Below are 19,953 nucleotides of genomic sequence, written 5' to 3'. Positions count from 1 at the left end.
CTCTCTAGTCTGTATCTATCCCCCTGCTCATCATGAGCTTCCTGGTGCAGCTCCCCCTCTCTAGTCTGTATCTATATCCCAGCACCCCCTCTCTAGTCTGTATCTATATCCCAGCACCCCCTCTCTAGTCTGTATCTATATTCCAGCACCCCCTCTCTAGTCTGTATCTATATCCCAGCACCCCCTCTCTAGTCTGTATCTATATCCCAGCACCCCCTCTCTAGTCTGTATCTATATCCCAGCACCCCCTCTCTAGTCTGTATCTATATCCCAGCACCCCCTCTCTAGTCTGTATCTATCCCCCTGCTCATCATGGGCTTCCTGGTGCAGGGACCCCTCTCTAGTCTGTATCTATCCCCCTGCTCATCATGAGCTTCCTGGTGCAGGGACCCCTCTCTAGTCTGTATCTATACCCCTGCTCATCATGGGCTTCTTGGTACAGGGACCCTTCTCTAGTCTGTATCTATCCCCCTGCTCATCATGAGCTTCCTGGTGCAGCACCCCCTCTCTAGTCTGTATCTATATCCCAGCACCCCCTCTCTAGTGTGTATCTATATACCTGCTCATCATGGGCTTCCTGGTGCAGTGCCCCCTCTCTAGTCTGTATCTATATCCCTGCTCATCCTGGGCTTCCTGGTGCAGCACCCTCTCTAGGCTGTATCTATCCCCCTGCTCATCATGAGCTTCCTGGTGCAGCACCCCCTTTCTAGTCTGTATCTTTCCCCCTGCTCATCATGAGCTTCCTGGTGCAGCACCCCCCCTCTAGTCTGTATCTATCCCCCTGCTCATCATGGGCTTCCTAGTGCAGTATATCATATGTGAGAGCGTGTGACCCTGGGATTATCCCAGCTACTGCACATTATTATAGCTGTCACTGAGCGTCTATTCTGGTATTGACTGCTCCATGAACTATTCCTTACATTATGTGTGAAAAATGTACAGAAACTATGACTGTTATGTCAGTGCTCCCCCCGGATCAATGTCACAGGCCTCAGCCCTCACATCATAAGGAGCTCTGTAGTTCTGCCAAAACTGCTCCGTAAATGTAATGTTTTCCTATAAAGAATAAGTTGCAAGTGGCCTTCGAGGGGTACTCCAGAAAAAAAATGTTATACAGATTTGTAAATTACTTCTATTAAAAAAACAAAAAAGCCTTTGAGTACTTATCAGCTGCTTTATGTCCTGCAGGAAGAGGTGTATTCTTTCCAGTCTGACACAGTGCTCTCTGCTTCCACCTCTGTCCAGAGCAGGAGAGGTTTTCTATAAGGATTTGCTCCTGCTCTAGACAGTTCCTATCACGGACAGAAGTGGCAGCAGAGAGCACTGTATCAGACTGGAAAAAATTCACCACTTCCTGCAGGACATACAGCAGCTGATAAGTACTGGAAGACAAAGATTTTAAATAGAAGTTAATTACAAATCTGTATAACTTTCTGACACCAGTTGATATGGAAAGAAAAAAAATCTCTGGAGTACCCCATTTTTTTAACAGCAAGGGGACTATTATTGTGCACCCCGGGCTCACTAGTCCCCATTACAGATATATAGCCCTTCCATTGTAGTACAAAGATATTGAATGGAAACTGGTGACAAACCTGATGTTATAGCTCCCACTGACGTCATATCTCTGTCTGGTGTCATTTATTTACCGAAGTGAAAAACTTAAAGGTTGATGGCTGTGTTTTTCTTTCTAGCTATGGGTGTTGGACCATGACGTCTCCAGCAAAGAACAACTAGCCTGACACAACCCAACCCAGTTCCCGCACAGTATTTTTGGTCAGTATTATGTATAACCAAAACCAGGAGTGGAATGAAAACACAGAAAGGCTACGTTCTCACACTGTTAAAATTGAGTGGATGGCCGCCATATAAGGGCAAATAACGGCTGTTATTTAAAAACAATGGCCGTTGTTTTAAAATAACAGCCATTATTTGCCAATAAATAACGGCCATTCACTCAAAAACTGACACCCCCACCCAAAACTCATGGAATTGGTGGGTGTGCCAGTGGTTGGACCCCCATGATCAGCTATTACCGCTCTCCTGTGAACAGAGAATAACTTTTATTCTTGGGATAATCCCTATAAACCTTTTTTTTTTATATAGTGGAAAAAAAGGCAAGGTAAATGACAGGTACCCGGGCACACCTCACACCCTGGATTCTCTCCTGGCTGGTGTGTCACAGGTCATGGCCGCCTGTTTGTGGACATTGCTGTCGTACAGAGTCCATGGAAAAGTTACTACTGATCAAACACTTCAAAAGTCCATTAGGTGTCATAAACCGGGACTTTGTAAGTGCAGGTACATTCCAGAGCGAGTTTATTACAGGCCTGATAACATAGCTGCTACATAAAGATGTCACCATTCCGCCAGATGCCTACTGATGGCCGCCATTTTCCCCCTGTACTTCCTTATAATATTGACTGTTTTTTTCTATATTTTTTTCCCCAAACAGCCAAAACTTTATTTATTTATTTTTTTAAAATAAACTTGTTTTTGTTATTTATAATAATTTATGAATAATTCAAGGCCATGTTAAAAGGTCACAAGTACCAATCTCTATTCAGATTTGTAAATTAGACAAAATCTTTAAGAATTACATTGAGAAAGCTCTGAACTTTCTTATGGCTGTAAGCATATAATCATATTTTATTGACAATATAATATTTTTTATAAATCCTTTGGGGGTTAACTGTCAGCAATTTCTAAAGAGTCAGAGAGGCGGGATCTTTGAGTGTTCTTTTTCTGCCTGTCATCACTGATTGACACCTCTAGCAGTTCTCTCACTGGATGCTAGAGTTGTCAATCATTAGTGAGAGGTGTGGCCAGGATGGCTCCCGTTATAGAGTTTCGGTTAGATCCCACCTCTTTGACTCTTCAGAAACTACTGTCAGGACATTAAAATACCATAACATGTACGCTGTCCCCTTCCCAGGGACTATTTTCTCGGTCATGTATGGTCTCCCCATCTTAATATCTATTTAGGGCTGTCGGTAGTTTTTGCTATTACAAATTTGCAGACAGATTCTTTTTAATGGTTTTATACCATTTAATATTGTATCTTTATTCTATAGGTTATTCCGACTGCAGCAGCACTAAACATGTTATTTATGGTAATCTTAAAAATTCATGAGAAAAGAGGTTATTTTTATTTATTTTTATTTGTTGGGGGGGTTATACTTTAGTGTTATTCTGCTTTCTATGAGTTTAAGCTGCTATCAGTTTCCTTAATGCTTTGGAACACTAAGTAGTCCAAAGAATATTGCCTGAGACCCCCACCAATTACTAGAATGAGCTGGGAGAAGCGCCAGTTAAGCGCTTCTCTTCCCAACTCAATGCAGGAGATGGGCTCTACTAACTTACTATAGGACCCATCACCTTCAGTGAAATGGGGAGAGAAGTGCTTAGCTGGGCACTTCTCCCAGATCATTCTAGCCATCGGTAGGGGTCTGAACAACCTGACGCTGACCGATCAAAACTTATGATGTCTTTGTGACTTGTCAAAAGTTGTTTTTTTTTTTTAAACAACAGAGACATACGCCTCAGTTCCTGGTATGGGGGTCGCTTCATGGGATCATTATACTGCAGGAGCAGGCCATGGGGCCCCCTGAGGCGGCGGGCCCCATAGCAGCCGCTATGGCTGCTATAGTGGTGTAACTACCACTATAGCAGCCATAGCGGCTGCTATGGGGCCCGCCGCCTCAGGGGGCCCCATGGCCTGCTCCTGCAATACACTGGGCCCCCCGAGCCGTCATCATTTGCAGCACCAGGTGGCCCTGCTGGTCTCCTGGGTTTTGCAAATGTCCCTTTAACTGCAAGCACTCCTGACCAGAGCTAGCAGTTATGTAGTTATGACTTCACTTAACCGTTTAGTGGTCAGTCGGGGGGGGGGCAATCAAAAGTTTGCTATGGGGCCCAGCCATTTCTAGTTACGCCCCTGATTATACTGTATATTATATGGTAGACCACTGTACAATTTTTGCAATTGATGATTTACAGCAATTTCTCACCGCTATAGTCCCAATCTCACAGGTGCCTCGCCTCTCAGGAGAACTTTCCAGCACATAGTAGTACACAGACACAGGTGCTGACAAGTCTCGTTCACCTGAGTTCTATACATTACTGTATGACTGCAGACGACTGTTCAGCAATGAATGTCAGGGCAGCGGGCCGATCCAGTCACAGTCTCATCCAGTAACCCGAAAGAATCTGATTCATATTGTATGAAATGCGGAATGTAAGCCGGCATCTGCATCACTGCCACCTCGCCCTGCAACTGGGCCTAAGGCAGCGGGCACAGTGACAGGTAGAGGTAGGGCACTTACGTAAGACGCATGGAGGGAGCCACACCCAGGGTGGGCAGATCTCAGCTGTATGGAAACAATACGAGGATGAGAAGACAAGCGGAGGAAGGAACGTGGGAAGAGAACGAGAGATCAATGTAAAGTAAGGGAAATGAAAAGGAAGAGGATAGGTCAATGCTGAATATAAAAAAAGAGACATTACAGTGCGATAGGGCTCAGCTGCTCAATGGCCTAACTCAAGAGATTCAGCAAGTGTTTCAGCCTCCTTTTGACACCGTGTGAACATACCCTAAGGGAGTTGCTGACTTGGCTGTATCCCATATACTTCAGAGAAGAGAGACATGTACATGCATGGCCACTGAGAGCTATTATGATCCCTGTGGAGAGGAGGATTCCAGGAATCTTGGTGATCTCCTGGCTATAATAGTGTTAGCGATCCATCATCACAAATGTTCCCTATAACCTAGACGAGCAAACAAGTAATCCCGCTGCTGCAGTATATGGCGCTGAAAATACGCCATATGGTCCATTGAATTGAAGTGTCTGTATTGCAGTAAAATGTCTATCATGTGGCTGGGAGGAAGTAGCATTGGGGAAGTAGAGAGAAGTTCTTAAAGGAGCTGTCTCATTTAGAAAAGCCATTTTATACACCCTATTAGTAATCTTAGTAATATTAATTGGGGGGGGGGGGGGTCCTTTGTTTAGGATCCTTAGGAGTGGAGAGCAAATACAGAGGGTGTCTCTCTCTAGAGGAACTGTCCCATATTACACAGACATCCCACTGATGTGAATAGGCACTGTGTCATGCTTACTGTGCCCTGTGGTGGCGCTGCAGGGATACTGAACACTTACTGGCAGGTTTTCCTACAGATTACAGCTGAGGGTCCTGGTTTATAGTCAAGGGACCTTCTAGAGATGAGAGAATTTACAGTATAAATGAAGCAAATTGCTTTGTTAGCTCTGCAATCTGCTTATCAGCCGGCTGCCTTTGAAGTCAATGCTGCTCTGTGCTGCTCCACTCCGGGTGCCTGGAAAAGCTGGATCCAGTCCTAGGAGAAGTTTCCCAGCACTAGATCCAGCTTTCCCAGGCACCTGGATTAGAGACAGGGATTGTCAATGCGGAAACAGGGATTGTCATACGGAGGACCCCCCATTACACACCTGCAGTATTTCAGCCCCATAAAGGAATCAAATTATAGGTATAGGTAGAATTTAAGGCCAGAGGTTTGAGTGACAGCGCCCCCTGTGGAGAGTTCTTATAACATATAATTTTATAGAAGCCTTTTTCCTAATAATGTACGTCCTATACGGCTTCACCGCGTCTGTCTAGATGCGTCATCCCATCTACAAGTCACATAAAATAAATTATACACGCAGGTAAATCACCCATTTCACTGTCACAGTCCTTAGACTGTGTGATTTACATCTCTCCCGGCCATTAAACCTGCCCATTTCCACCGTCCTGCTCAGTCTGTCTATTACTTTGCCAGAAGTTTGAGAGGAGGCAGATCGGCGACTTATGTCTGCTGCAAATTCCTCATCTGCTTCAGAATATTTCTCCTAACCTCCTGAGCCCTTCACTTCCTTCTCATGTCAGATGTCTATATTTATGCTGCACACCCCACCACCAAGGTCCCATTCCTTTCCTTAGCACCAGGCCCAGGAGCATTGCTATGTTACAGAATGGCGGCCGTACGCTGTAGAATAAATACTATAAAGCTATAATTATAGAACACATACATATGTATTATATGACGGGTTCTATAATAGATAATTACACAAATGGGCATTATATAAGAATACATACATTTTATACCTTCCAAGATTGCACTTAATGACAGCATAAGGGTGGGACTACATGGCGACATGCGGCTGTCTGTGACACAGCGTTAGCGTTTACCTATAGAAAATGAGGTTACATTCCACCATGTCTGACATATGAAATACCATAAAGTATAGCAGCTGGATCTGATCTAATGGACCCATAGGAATATAAAATGGAGGGGCTCAGGTTTTTATTATAGTGCTCGGCCACGTTCTATCAGTGTCTATGAGACTAAGGGCCCTTTTACACAGAAAGATTATCTGCCATAGATTTAAAGCCAAAACCAGAAACAGACTATAAACAAAGATCAGGTCATACAGGAAAGCCTGAGATTTCTCCTCTTTACAAACCTATTTTTGGCTTAAGGCCCTATTACACCAAAAGATATCTGACAGATTATTTTACAGATTTTTCCAAAGCCAAAGCCAGGAATGGATTTGAAAAGAGAGAAATCTCAGTCTTATCCTTACGACCTGTTCTCTGTTTATAGTCCGTTCCTGACTTTGGCTGAAAAAAATCTGTCAGATAATCTGTCAGACATCTTTTGGTGCCTTAGGCTTTAAATCTTTGGCAAATAATCTTTCTGTATAAATGGACCCTAAGAAAACTTTATAGTAACTACTCTGCAGTGCCACCACAGGAGGAATTAGGCATTACAGTTGTCTGTGTAATATAGGGCAGGTCCTGCAGAGTAAGGGCCCTATTCCACCGGACGATTATCGTTCAGATTATCGTTAAATAGTTCGAATCTAAACGATAATCGTTTGGTTGAAATGCAGTTAACGATTAACGACCGAACGAGAAATCGTTGATCGCTTTATAAGACCTGAACCTATTTTTATTGTTGCTCGTTCGCATTGAATAAGACATTGTTCGGTCGTTCGCAATAGATACGAACGCAATAGCGAATAAATAGCGAAGAAAAAACTATCGCAATTACGATCATAAGTAACGATTATCGTTCCATGAAAATGAGTGAACGTTTTCAGGTCTTTCGCAATAGCGGTCGTTTGAGATCGTTAATCGTTAACGATTATGCAAACGATAATCGTCCGGTGGAATAGGGCCCTAAGAGATACTTATGTAGTCACTCTGGCAAAGCGTTGTACAGAGGACCCCCGCTCTTAACCGGACAACCTATTTTTAACTCCCATAGAGAATAACAACAGTTGACGACATTTATGGGGGTCTCACTGTGTATCCAAAGCAACCGCACTAAATACTGTATAAAGTAGAGGTCTTCCAGCGCTGTGAAAGCTAAAACTTTATTCCTACATGTTTAAAATATACACATCTGTATCAGTAAAAATGCAGCATTAACACCAACATGTTTCAAATAGAGGTCTGTTCTTACTCATGGCATTGTAAGAATACCACAAATAAGAACAGACCTCTGTTCAAAATGCATTGGCGTTAGTGATGCATTTTTACCAAACCCACTGGGGGAGATTTATCAAACATGGTGTAAAGTGAGACTGGCTCAGTTGCCCCTAGCAACCAATCAGATTCCACCTTTTATTTTCCAAAGAGTCTGTGAGGAATAAAAGATGGAATCTGATTGGTTGCTAGGGGCAACTGAGCCAGTTTCACTTTACGCCATGTTTGATAAATCTCTCCCCATTGTTTTCTCCTACAGAGTGACAATTTTACATCTAGTATGCAGGGGAAAAAATCTTATAGGTGTTAAGAAAATTTCCAGTTCTTGTGATCTGTATATGAAGCCAGTGGAGATCATGGGCATCAATCTTGGCAGTGCAGGTCCTTGTCATAGGAAGGAATGAAGCCAGGCAGGAGATTACGTACTCTCTTATTTACAGATGTAAGACGTAAGACGATAGCATCTAGTAGATCAGGAAGCATGGGCTACACGTAATACATGTTTCTAGATAAACATTGGCCCTGATGAGGCTAGATGGAAGAAGTCACTGAGTTTATTCCTCTGTATCTGGTGATGATCCCTCTGTCCATTAATCCCATACACACTCTAGACATCACATACAGTCTATGAGGTTTCATATGGGACAACAAAATTTCCAGGGAAGGTTCCAAACTTTTGAGTTCTCCAGCAGACACCTGTGAGACACAGAGAGGGATGACATGGATCACACACCACCACCACCACAATGCATAGCCTGGAGCGCGGGGTTACTTACCTACATACCAGCCGTCATCACACTGCTGCGTCACCGTCACTATGTCCCCAGTGCTCAGCTGCAGCTCATCTGTGCTTTTCGGGGAGTAATTGAATACTACTCTGTACCTGTAAGTAAGAAGAACTTAATAAGGAAACTATACTTGATTCTATTTCAGTGCTGCAATACTTCTGCTCAAACATAACTTTTCCTATGTTGCTGCCCATGGCAAGACAAACAATTCATTCCATACTTATTATTATGTATTCTGTCTCCTTCCCCCAGTTTTGAGCTGCTGCTGCTGTGTGTGAGCTTTTCTCTCTGTCCCCCCTCCTCCCCCCTCCCTTCCGAGACAGCTGATCTAAACAAGTCCTTGGCAGGCTGTATCTGAAACTTTGTAACTTCCTTGTAATGCTAGGAGGGTTAAACTGAGGTTAAACTCACTGGCATTACAAAGTTGCTACAAAAATAGGCACTTGTTTACATCAGCTGTCTCAGAAGGCAGGGGGAGACGGAGTGGAAAGCTCACACACAGATTTTTGTCTCTTCAGCAGAAAGCAGCAGCTGAGAACTGGGGGAAGGAGACTAAATAGATAATAACAAGTATGGAACGAATTGTTAGTCTCACCATGGGCAGCAACATATGAAAAGATATGTTTAAGTTTAATACCCCTTGGCAAATCTTTTTACTTTCAGACATGAGAAATTACATCAGTTCCGGGTGCCGAAAGTGTGCTTATCACTATTTTAGGAGGAAGCAGAAAAAGAGAAAACAACCAAAGGTGCAACTTGAGACTGCTGGTTCCTGGTGCAAAATCATAAGATATACCAAGTGCCATAATAATAGTGACACCAGGGTACAGGGGTGACTGCTCCTCTGCACACCCTTTTGGAAACAACTACACTAAAATTAAGAAACTGAAGGGGCGGTAACACTAACATCACAATCACACACACCGGATGAATTTTTACAGTGAGTAGAATTGCTTCTTAGGTCATAAGGTGACCATTACATTCAGGTGTCATAAACAAACGTCCACACAGAACTTACATAGTCCCTCGCAACTCCTGAAGCCGGTTGGATGCTGGGGCCTTCACAATACAGGGTTTCTCTTTGAGTGTTAGAGGGCTGGAGGCCTGCAAATAAAGTGAATGTAAAGAGTTGAGCTAAAAGTAATAACATATAGGAAATATAGTGTTCATACAACATAGGTGAATGTCACATTATAAACAGTGAGTCAGAAGACGAGGCATGTGGAGCAGTACTAGGGTACGGGGCATGTCGATAAGAGTCAGGAGACAGAGCGTGTAGAGAAGAGTCAGGAGACAGAGCGTGCAGAGAAGAGTCAGGAGACAGAGCGTGTAGAGAAGAGTCAGGAGACAGAGCGTGCAGAGAAGAGTCAGGAGACAGAGCGTGTGGAGAAGGGTCAGGAGACAGAGCGTGTAGAGAAGAGTCAGGAGACAGAGCGTGCAGAGAAGAGTCAGGAGACAGAGCGTGCAGAGAAGAGTCAGGAGACAGAGCGTGCAGAGAAGAGTCAGGAGACAGAGCGTGTAGAGAAGAGTCAGGAGACAGAGCGTGCAGAGAAGAGTCAGGAGACAGAGCGTGTAGAGAAGAGTCAGGAGACAGAGCGTGTAGAGAAGAGTCAGGAGACAGAGCGTGCAGAGAAGAGTCAGGAGACAGAGCGTGCAGAGAAGAGTCAGGAGACAGAGCGTGCAGAGAAGAGTCAGGAGACAGAGCGTGCAGAGAAGAGTCAGGAGACAGAGCGTGCGGAGAAGAGTCAGGAGACAGAGCGTGCGGAGAAGAGTCAGGAGACAGAGCATGCGGAGAAGAGTCAGGAGACAGAGCGTGCAGAGAAGAGTCAGGAGACAGAGCGTGCAGAGAAGAGTCAGGAGACAGAGCGTGTAGAGAAGAGTCAGGAGACAGAGCGTGTAGAGAAGAGTCAGGAGACAGAGCGTGCAGAGAAGAGTCAGGAGACAGAGCATGCGGAGAAGAGTCAGGAGACAGAGCGTGTAGAGAAGAGTCAGGAGACAGAGCGTGCAGAGAAGAGTCAGGAGACAGAGCGTGCAGAGAAGAGTCAGGAGACAGAGGGTGTAGAGAAGAGTCAGGAGACAGAGAGAGAAGAGCACAATACATGGGCCTGCAAGGAAAACTCGCTCTTCGGGCCCTATTCCACCAAACGATTATCGTTTGCATATCATTAACGATTAACGATCTCAAACGACCACTATTGCGAAAGACCTGAAAACGTTCACTCATTTCCATTGAACGATAATCGTTACTTATGATCGTAATTGCGATCGTTTTTTCTTCGCTATTTATTCGCTATTGCATTCGTATCTATTGCGAACGACCGAACGATGTCTTATTCAACGCGAACGATTTGCGAACGAGCAACGATAAAAATAGGTCCAGGTCTTTTAAAGCGATCAACGATTTCTCGTTCGGTCGTTAATCGTTAACTGCATTTCAACCGAACGATTATCGTTTAGATTCGAACGATTTAACGATAATCTGAACGATAATCGTCCAGTGGAATAGGGCCCTTCCATGTAATAATTCTTGGGTATTCTCCTCCACCATCTGACATCAGGAGCTTTCATCATGTAGAACAATGTTAGGAAAAAAGACCAAGTTAGGGGACTCTGTGAGCAGCAGATCATTGTTGTCCTGTTGGGTTGAGTTGGTTTTCAGTATGTGGGATAGAAATCACCAGTGATAGGTATACGGCAACAAGTCACGTCACACATTGTTAGTACTGACCTGCTCTATAGGGTTAGTATGTGCTGCTCGCTTTGTTACGGTGTCCACCTTCCTGGCCTGCATAAGACCATCTGTGACCTGCACATAGCTCGCAGGAAACAGGCCAAGTCGCCTGGTGCCTTCAACTCGCCCTTCAAACCAATTGCCACCAACCCGCCGATTAATGAGAACACGCTGGCCCTGAGGCAGAGACAGTGACACATAGACATACATATACAATAAGCCATAATAAAACTGACTATACAAAGGTGTTATGTTCACAAGCAGAAAAAAAAGTGAAAATGGCAAAAATAAGTTAAAGGCAAAAATGTTTTTCTTTCAAATCAGCTGGTTTAGGAAAGTTATATACATTTGTAATTTACTTATATTTAAAAATCTTAAGTCTTCTAGTACTTATCAGCTGCTGTATGCCCTGCAAGAAGTGGTGTTTTCTTTTCAATCTGACACAGTGCTCTCTGCTGCCACCTCTGTTCATGTGAGGAGCTGTCCAGAGCAGCAGCAAATCCCCATAGAGAACCTCTCCTGCTCTGAATAGTTCCTGACATAGACAGAGGTGGCATCATACTGGAAAGAATACACCACTTCCTGCAGGACACACAGCAGCTGATAAGTATGAGAAGACTGGAAAATTTTAAATAGAAGTCAATTACAGATCTATAGAGCCTTCTGACACCAGTTGATTTTAAAGAAAAAGATTTCCATTGGAGTACCCCTTTAATAAAGTAATATGACAGAGATTCACTGTCTGTACAGCCATGTTAGTAAATGGGGGATTTCTCGGCAGCATTTTACAGATCATAGACGTATATAATATATCATAAGTTGAGTAACTTTCTAAACACATTACTTATCTTGTACGGAAAAACACATTGTCCCGACATCATAATTTATGGAGATATGTTCAGTACATAGTAAACAATCCAATGCCAGCCATTCTCCTGCAGTAGTCACTAGCATGAACACACCGCACTCCATGTGAAACATGTTTTGGCATATCATTTCAATATGCTATAATTCTGTTCTGCGGGGGGCGGGGGGATCCTAATAACTGGGAACACCATTAATGTGGGTAACCAACTCTATACAGTAGAGCAAGCCACATAAATCAAATAGAAAAAAAAGTAACCTATGACTGCAGGATCAGACTACACTGGGTTTGTTTGTAGTCTGTTACCATGGAGACATTTAGTCTGAATAAGAGCTGTATACACAATAAAGTTGTATTTTTTTAACAAGACTATTGTGAGCATATAATACATACAATATAATATATTTCAAAAGAAAACCATTAAAACAGCATTTTCTCCTAAAATAAAACATGTCCCTGTCATAAAAAAAACAACTTTCAACACTTCAGAGAGATATGTCATCCCTAGAAATTACAAAGAGAAGTGTGCGGTAACATGCTTCACCCCCAGGCTAGCTACCAGCCAGTTAGCCGTGCTCCAGAGATTAATAACAGAGCCTATCCAGTGTACATGGATGAAGACTGTGGCCAGCCACACAGTGAAGCACACTACTGCACGCTTCTCCCTGCAATAGCTAGGGATCGGTCAGGGTCTCAACACTCAGATCACAAGCAATCAAAGCTTTTTCTGCATGACGGGGATCCTTTAAGGTCTATTTAGCTGTTCCTTATTTATATATGTTTCTGAGCACGCTGGGTGACAACCGTTCTGGCTTTTTCCAGTAGTCCTGAACCCTAACCCGCTATGTTATGCAGTGATGTGAGAGTCCACTGGCTGCAGAAAGACATCTTCCTTCCTATACGCATTGATAGGAAAAAAATCTGACAGCACCAATAGGCCGGGGATCCCCCAGCTCATGGCTATGTAAATATCTTTTTCAAATTAACTGGTGCCAGAAAGTGCCACAGATTTGTAATTTACGTTAAAGATCTCCAGTCTTCCAGTACTTATCAGCTGCTGTATGTCCTGCAGGAAGTGGTGTATTCTTTCCAGTCTGACACAGTGCTCTCTGCTGCCACCTCTGTCCATGTCAGGAACTGTCCAGAGCAGTAGCAAATCCCCATAGAAAACCTCTCCTGCTCTCCAGACTGAAAAGAATACACCATTAGAGAGCAGGAGAGGTTTTCTATGGGGATTTGCTACTACTCCTCTGGACAGTTCCTGACATGGACAGAGGTGGCAGCAGAGAGCACTGTGTCAGACTGGAAAGAATACATCACTTCCGCAGGACATACAGCAGCTGAAGGTACTGGAAGACTTGAAATTTTTTAATAGAAGTAAATTACAAATCTATGGCACTTTCTGGCATCAGTTAATTTGAAAGAATTATTTTCACTGGAGTTCCTGGAAAGTAGACTGGAAAAGAATACACCACTGATAATACATACATACAGCCGCTGATAAGTACTGGAATACTTTTAAATAGAAGTAAATTACAAATTTCTAGCACTTTCTGACACAAGTTGCTTTTAAATAAAAAAAAAAAAAAAAAAAATCACTGGAGTACCCCTTTAACGAAACAAAAATGTTCCTTTAGGGCTCCCATACACATAAGACATTTGTCGGGAAAAGTTCTAGGCGACAACTCTCTTCATAACACATGGACAAGCCAAGCATTCAGGTGTATGAGAGCATCGAGAGAGAGATAGCTGTCAGCCAAACCAGCCAGCTTATGTGTATGGCTACCCTTAGGCTAACCTGGGCCATGCACTGACCCAAGGCATTCCTGACTCAGGCAGATCATAGTTACACTGGTTGAACTGGCTGCTGCAAGTCATGACCCGCTAGGTCCAAAGCATCCAAATTCTCCAGTATAGTCGCAGCATGTATGGGAGGCTTCATATAAACAGGCTTTACAGGGGTGTGGAGGGTTAAGGTAAATCCTGCTGTATTATTGGATTGGGACTGAAAAGCGCAAAAAAAATTCAGTTTATGCAATGATAGAATGATAGTGACATGAGCATTGTCCTCGCACTGATAGGGCGGCCTGGTATATGTGATGGTATCTTAAGTGCAAGGTTCAGATTGTGATGGGACTCGGCAAGCACAGGAGTTTCACGTGAGATAAGAAATGTCTCTCCCATCTGAGTACAAGATCGCCGCTATAGTAGTAGAGACACTTCCCACCCCGAACAGAAACTGGGAGCGAAACTCACAAAGGTACCAACCAGTGCATAGAAGCCAGTGCCTAGAGAGTTAATAGAAACTACTAAGTTCTTCTCCACCATTATTTGTATTAGTCGCGGTGCAGATTAGACAGGATTAGACAGCAGGAGACTTTCTAGAGGAAAACCATACTTAGGGTATAAACCCACACACCGTATACGCAGCGTATTTACTGCTGCGATACGCAGCAAACACGCAGCAAATACGCAGCAGATTAGATCTAAATAACTGAACACAGCATCAAATCTGTACCAACAAATGTGCTGCGTATTTGTTGCATATTTGTTGCGTATCTGCTGTGTATACGGTGTGTGGGTTTGTACCCTAAGGGTAGCTTCACACGTACCGTATCGCTGCGTATTTAACGCTGCATATTTATCGCTGCGTTTTCAGTGCGATTTTTACATGCAAGTTTTTATTTTCACATGATTTTCATGTGAAACTCAAAACTCGCATGTAAAAATCGCACCAAACACGCAGCGATAAATATGCAGCATTAAATACGCAGCGATACGGTACGTGTGAAGCTACCCTTACTCTGTATTTATATGGTGAAAACTGATTTTTAATATTTTATTGCTATGCTGAGATATGAAGGCTTCAATTTAGAGGCCCAAAGCCTGAGGCTGCACTACTGAGAGAGTCTGACCACCACATGTTCTGTTCTGTCAGGTGCAGGTAGTTATGGTAATGATTCTGATCAGATACCCGGATAGAACCATAGGGTACAAACACACACGGCATATACGCTGCGTATTTACTGCTGCGATACGCAGCAGAATAGATCTAAATAACTGAACACAGTATCAAATCTGCTGCGTATCTGCTGCTTATCTGCTGTGTGTGTTTGTACCCGAAGGGTACAAACACACACACCGTATACGCAGCAGATACGCAGCAGATTTGATGGTGAAGACTTGATGCTGTGTTCAGTTATTTAGATCTAATCTGCTGCGTATCTGCTGCGTATTAGCTGCGTATCGCAGCAGTAAATACGCTGCGTATACGGTGTGTGTGTTTGTACCCTAAGGGTACAAACACACACACCGTATACTCAGCAGATCTGCAGCAGATTTGGTGGTGCAGATTTGATGCTGTGTTCAGTTATTTAGATCTAATCTGCTGCGTATCTGCTGCGTATTTGCTGCGTATCGCAGCAGTAAATACGCTGCGTATACGGTGTGTGTGTTTGTATCCTTAGGGTATAAACACACACACCGTATACGCAGCGTATTTACTGCTGCCATACGCAGCAAATACGCAGCAGATTAGATCTAAATAACTGAACACAGCATCAAATCTAAACCATCAAATCTGCTGCAGATCTGCTGCGTATACGGTGTGTGTGTGTTTGTACCCTTAACCCTTTCCTGCACGAGGACGTAACTGTACGTCCTCGCGCGGGAACGGGCGTTCAGAACGGGGCCGCGCGGAGACCCCGCTCTGAACCGCGGCGGTCCCGGGTGCCGCTTGTAGCCCGGGACCGCCGGTATTAGCGGGCACAGTCCGATCGCCGTGCCCGCTAATACAGTAATCAGATGCAGCTGTCAAACATGACAGCTGCATCCGATTACCGGCTGCAGCACTTCCCTGGTGTCTAGTGGCGGAGATCGCTCCTCCGGGACGTTGTACCGGAGGAGCGATCTCCCTGTCTGATGCCGGCCGGAGACTCGTTCAAGATGGCGCCGTCCCCGACTCGGCACTCGTCTGTATTCGGCTGCAGCAGCCGAAAGCAAACGAGTGCCGATCTCATTGATCTTTCAATGAGAGATCAAAGTATATATACTAGAAGTCCCCCAGGGGGAATAACCCTAACCCCAGGGGGGCTTCTAGTATATGTGTAAAAAAAAAAAAAAAAGTGTTGTTAATAGTAAAAAGCCCCCTCCCCTAATAAAAGTCTGAATCACCTCCTTTTCCCAGGTTATAAATAAAAGTAAACAAATAAATTAATAAACAAACATGTTTGCTATCGCCGCGTGCGTAATCGCCCGAACTATTAATTAATCACATTCCTGATCTTGCACGGTAAACGGCGTCAGCACAAAAAAATCCCAAAGTGCAAAATTGTGCATTTTTGGCCGCATCAAATCCAGAAAAAATGTAATAAAAAGCGATCAAAAAGTCGTATATGTGCAATCAAGGTATCGATAGAAAGAACACATCATGGCGCAAAAAATGACACCTCATACAGCCCCATAGACCAAAGGATAAAAGCGCTATAAGCCTGGGAATGGAGCGATTTTAAGGAACGTATATTTGTTAACAATGGTTTGAATTTTTTACAGGCCATCAGATACAATATAAGTTTACATGTTATATATCGTTACGACTTGAGGAACATATATAACAAGTCAGTTTTACCCCAGGGCGAATGGGTCAGTTTTACCCCAGGGCGTAAAAACACATTCCCCCCAAATAAAAGAAATGCGTTTGTTTTTTTTTAATTTCACCACACTTTGAATTTTTTTCTGGTTTCGCAGTGTACTTTATGCAAAAATTCAGCCTGTCATTGCAAAGTACAATTAGTGACGCAAAAAATAAGGGATCATGTGGGTCTCTAGGTGGAAAAATGCAAGTGCTATGGCCTTTTAAGCACAAGGAGGAAAAAACGAAAACGCAAAAACGAAAATTAGCCTGGTCCCGAAGGGGTTAATATAATATTAATATCATTTAGACATTTGAATCCAACTGCAGTAGTGCAGCCACAGGCTTTGGGCCTGTAAATTCTAAGGATTATATATCAGCATAGCAGCAATATATTAAAAGGCTGTTTTCACATTTTTAATGTATACAATAGAGGCCTTTATATTTTTTGGGGGGTAGCTCTCTATTGGTCACTGTGAGATGAGACTGATTTATGTCCATCAATATAAATAACTCTAGTACCATTGGGTTCAGTTAATACATTTAATTTAAATATATTTTCCCTTAAAGCAAAGATGTATAATACATATATCTAAAGCAGAAGAAATTTGTGTGTTTTTTAGGTAAAATGACCTACATCACTGTACTGTTCTTCTCCCCCATGTATTTTATCACTTCCTGGTTTTGTCTGTACTTTTGAAAAATAATGGATTGATTTCATGGGTCTCAATTATTCAGAATGAGACAGGACAGACGGTGCAATATGTGAAAATATGCAAGCTGTAGAACAGAACATACATTTTAATAAAGACCTAGGGGTTTTTTTTGTACTTAAATAAGTACAATGCAATAATATAAAGGTACTCATGCCTTTTAAAGGCCTATTCCGACACGGAAAAAAAATTTTGCGCGATAATGATCGAATTCAAACGACAATCGTACGTGTAACGCAGCGAACGATCAAACGACGAGCGAGAAATCGTTCATTTTGATCTTTGAACATGTTCTCAAATCGTCGTTGATCGTTCGCAAAAATTTGCAGATCGTTGCGTGTGAACAGTCGTTTGCCGATTTAACCAATGTGCGAGATAGGCTTAAGCGATCGCAAAACAAATTTTCCGTACGATATATCGTACCGTCTAAATGCTGATCGTTATGAAAAAAAAAATTGTTACTCCAACATCGTTAATCGTACGATCGGGCCAATTATCGTTACGTATAAACGCAGCATTATATAGATATGTAATTAACTATAATTTACTTATCAGCTGCTATATGTCCTGCAGGAAATTGTGTATTCTTTCCAGTCTGACACAGAGCTCTCTGCTGCCACCTCTGTCCATGTCAGGAACTGTCCAGAGCAGGAGAGGTTTTCTATGGGGATTTGCTGCTGCTCTGGTCAGTTCCTGACATGGACAGAGGTGGCAGCAGAGAGCACTGTGTCAGACTGAAAATAAAATACAACTTTCTGCAGGACATACAGCACTTGATAAGTACTAGAAGACTGTTGATTTTTAAATAGAAGTAAAATACAAATTTATATAACTTTTTGACACCAGTTGATTAGAATTTTTTTCTAATCTGAGACAGCTCAAAGAGGGATACAATATTACTGGTAGAGTGACTGTCAGCCTCAGCTGGCCGTGAGAGGGATCAGAGCCCACATTCATACGGTCACAATGGTAATGAGCATCTGAGTCACACCTGCTATGTGCCTGCAGGTGATGGAGCTATGTAGTATGTGGGATGAGGGTAAGCTAACATCTGTGGAGCCATGAAAAGTCGGCTTAACCACTTAGTAACCAAAGTAGTTTGGGTTTTAAAGGGAAACGCCTTCTACACCCTATCTACAATAAAAGGTGTGTATAAGGCTTATGGCCAAGTACTAAATAAGTCTTGGTTTTGGCTGTCTATCTTTGATTAGAATAATTGTTTTTTAGGGCCAGAGGTTCCCCATCCCTTCAGCTTTTTTTTTTTTTTTTTTGCATTTTTTTGACCTTTTTCCAACATTTTTGTGGCCATTTGTGCCCCCATCCCATTTAAGTGAGATTATTTTGTGTGCTTGTGTATTCAAAGGGCAGAAGGGCTGTAGCCTCCACTGATGAACTACTAGACAATAGAAGTCTACCTGCCGCACCATGCAAGAGCCGATATGACCAGCTTAGCTCCGGAATGTAAAAGCGGCTCCAATGGCAGGTGCGGAGCGCTATCAATTCTCCATTTTGCTGGGGGACACACGGTCCAAGACATGCAAATACTCAGCTCGTCCTGAAGTGACTGACCTCCTCCAGCTAGAAATAGTCTGAAGATCATGGAATTCAATACAATAAAACCCTGATCTGTTTGTCAATGAGTCATGTAGAAGGAATGAACCACGTTGTCCCGCAGTATGCAGGTAGCAGACGTCATCCCCCATTTCCATTGCCTGGATAATAGCATTCGGCATCCGGAATGGAAATCCTCAAGGACTTCCTCGTATTACAGAGCAGGGTTGAACGGCCAATATTTACGTCCCTCAGGTAGTGATGCAAACACATACACCATGTAATAGTCATCTTCACTGTCAACAGGGTAAAATTGCAGTCAGATGTTTTTAGTTGGGAAAGCTGGGCGGAACTGTATACGCTCATCTTAGGGTACTATTACAATAATTTGGCCCAATTTGGCCGATTATCGCTTCGTGTAATAGATACAACGATCAGCCGATGACATCGATCATTGGCTGATCGTTGATATAGGTTAGAGCTAGGGATGGTCCGAACCTGCCGAGGTTCGGGTTCGTACGAACCCGGACTCTCTGTAATGATTCCCGCTGTCTTAAACCTCCGTGGAGAGGGCGGATACAGTGGGAGGACCGCCTGGAAAACCGGGATACAGCCATAGCCATAGGCTGTATCCCAGTTTTCCAGGCGGTCTTCCCGCTTTATCCACCCTCTCCACGGAGGTTTAAGACAGCGGGAATCATTGCCGAGAGTCCGGTCATATTGGGACAGGCCGCTCAGCCAATCACAGGCCGCGGCGGTCCCGAAGCTCTGAAGCTAGAGCGTGCGGGACCCGGGGAGAAGCGGACCGCAGGAGCAGCCCTGGAGCGTGGATAGGTAAAGTATATAGTTTAAGCAAGGGCTGCAAGGACATTGGTAACGATGTCCCTGCAGCCCTTGTTAAACGATTATCGGGCCGTGTAATAGGCCTAGTAAACAAGCGCCACCAGAACGAATAATGTACTGTATATAAAATTGCACTGTAAGGTTGCTATCAGACAAATCAATTTTTAACGATTAACTATTGCAAACAAGATCGTTTATCGTTAACCTGAAATCATTCATATTATGGTCCGTTTACCCATTAATCATTTAACGATTTTGAAACAACGATTTGGTTTTTATAACGATCAGCGTTTAGATGAAGAGATAAATCGTTAGAAAAAATCATT

At 43.3% G+C, this 19,953-nt stretch overlaps 1 protein-coding gene across 7 annotated transcripts in view; it reads right to left on the bottom strand.

Annotated features, from left to right (window-relative positions):
• Positions 1-7,728: 7,728 nt before the first annotated feature.
• The window catches only part of SORBS3 (sorbin and SH3 domain containing 3), a 40,595-nt gene continuing 28,370 nt past the window's right edge, over positions 7,729-19,953 (bottom strand). For 5 of the 7 annotated variants that reach the window (XM_069944634.1, XM_069944644.1, XM_069944654.1 and 2 more), the window contains 4 exons: positions 11,023-11,202; positions 9,313-9,398; positions 8,283-8,389; positions 7,729-8,202 (listed from right to left, as the gene is read on the bottom strand). In XM_069944634.1, coding sequence (XP_069800735.1) covers positions 8,132-8,202; positions 8,283-8,389; positions 9,313-9,398; positions 11,023-11,202 — 444 coding nt within the window. In that variant the 3' untranslated portion in view covers positions 7,729-8,131. Of the gene's footprint in view, positions 8,203-8,282; positions 8,390-9,312; positions 9,399-10,121; positions 10,422-10,808; positions 10,930-11,022; positions 11,203-19,953 lie in introns of those variants that run through there. The other 2 variants (XM_069944676.1, XM_069944685.1) reach the window with 2 other exon arrangements.

This window comes from Dendropsophus ebraccatus, chromosome 1, assembly GCF_027789765.1.
Source record: "Dendropsophus ebraccatus isolate aDenEbr1 chromosome 1, aDenEbr1.pat, whole genome shotgun sequence".
NCBI classification, from domain to species: Eukaryota; Metazoa; Chordata; class Amphibia; order Anura; family Hylidae; genus Dendropsophus; species Dendropsophus ebraccatus.
Note: the sequence above shows the minus strand (reverse complement) of the source record. Positions and strands in the feature narration are given on the sequence as shown.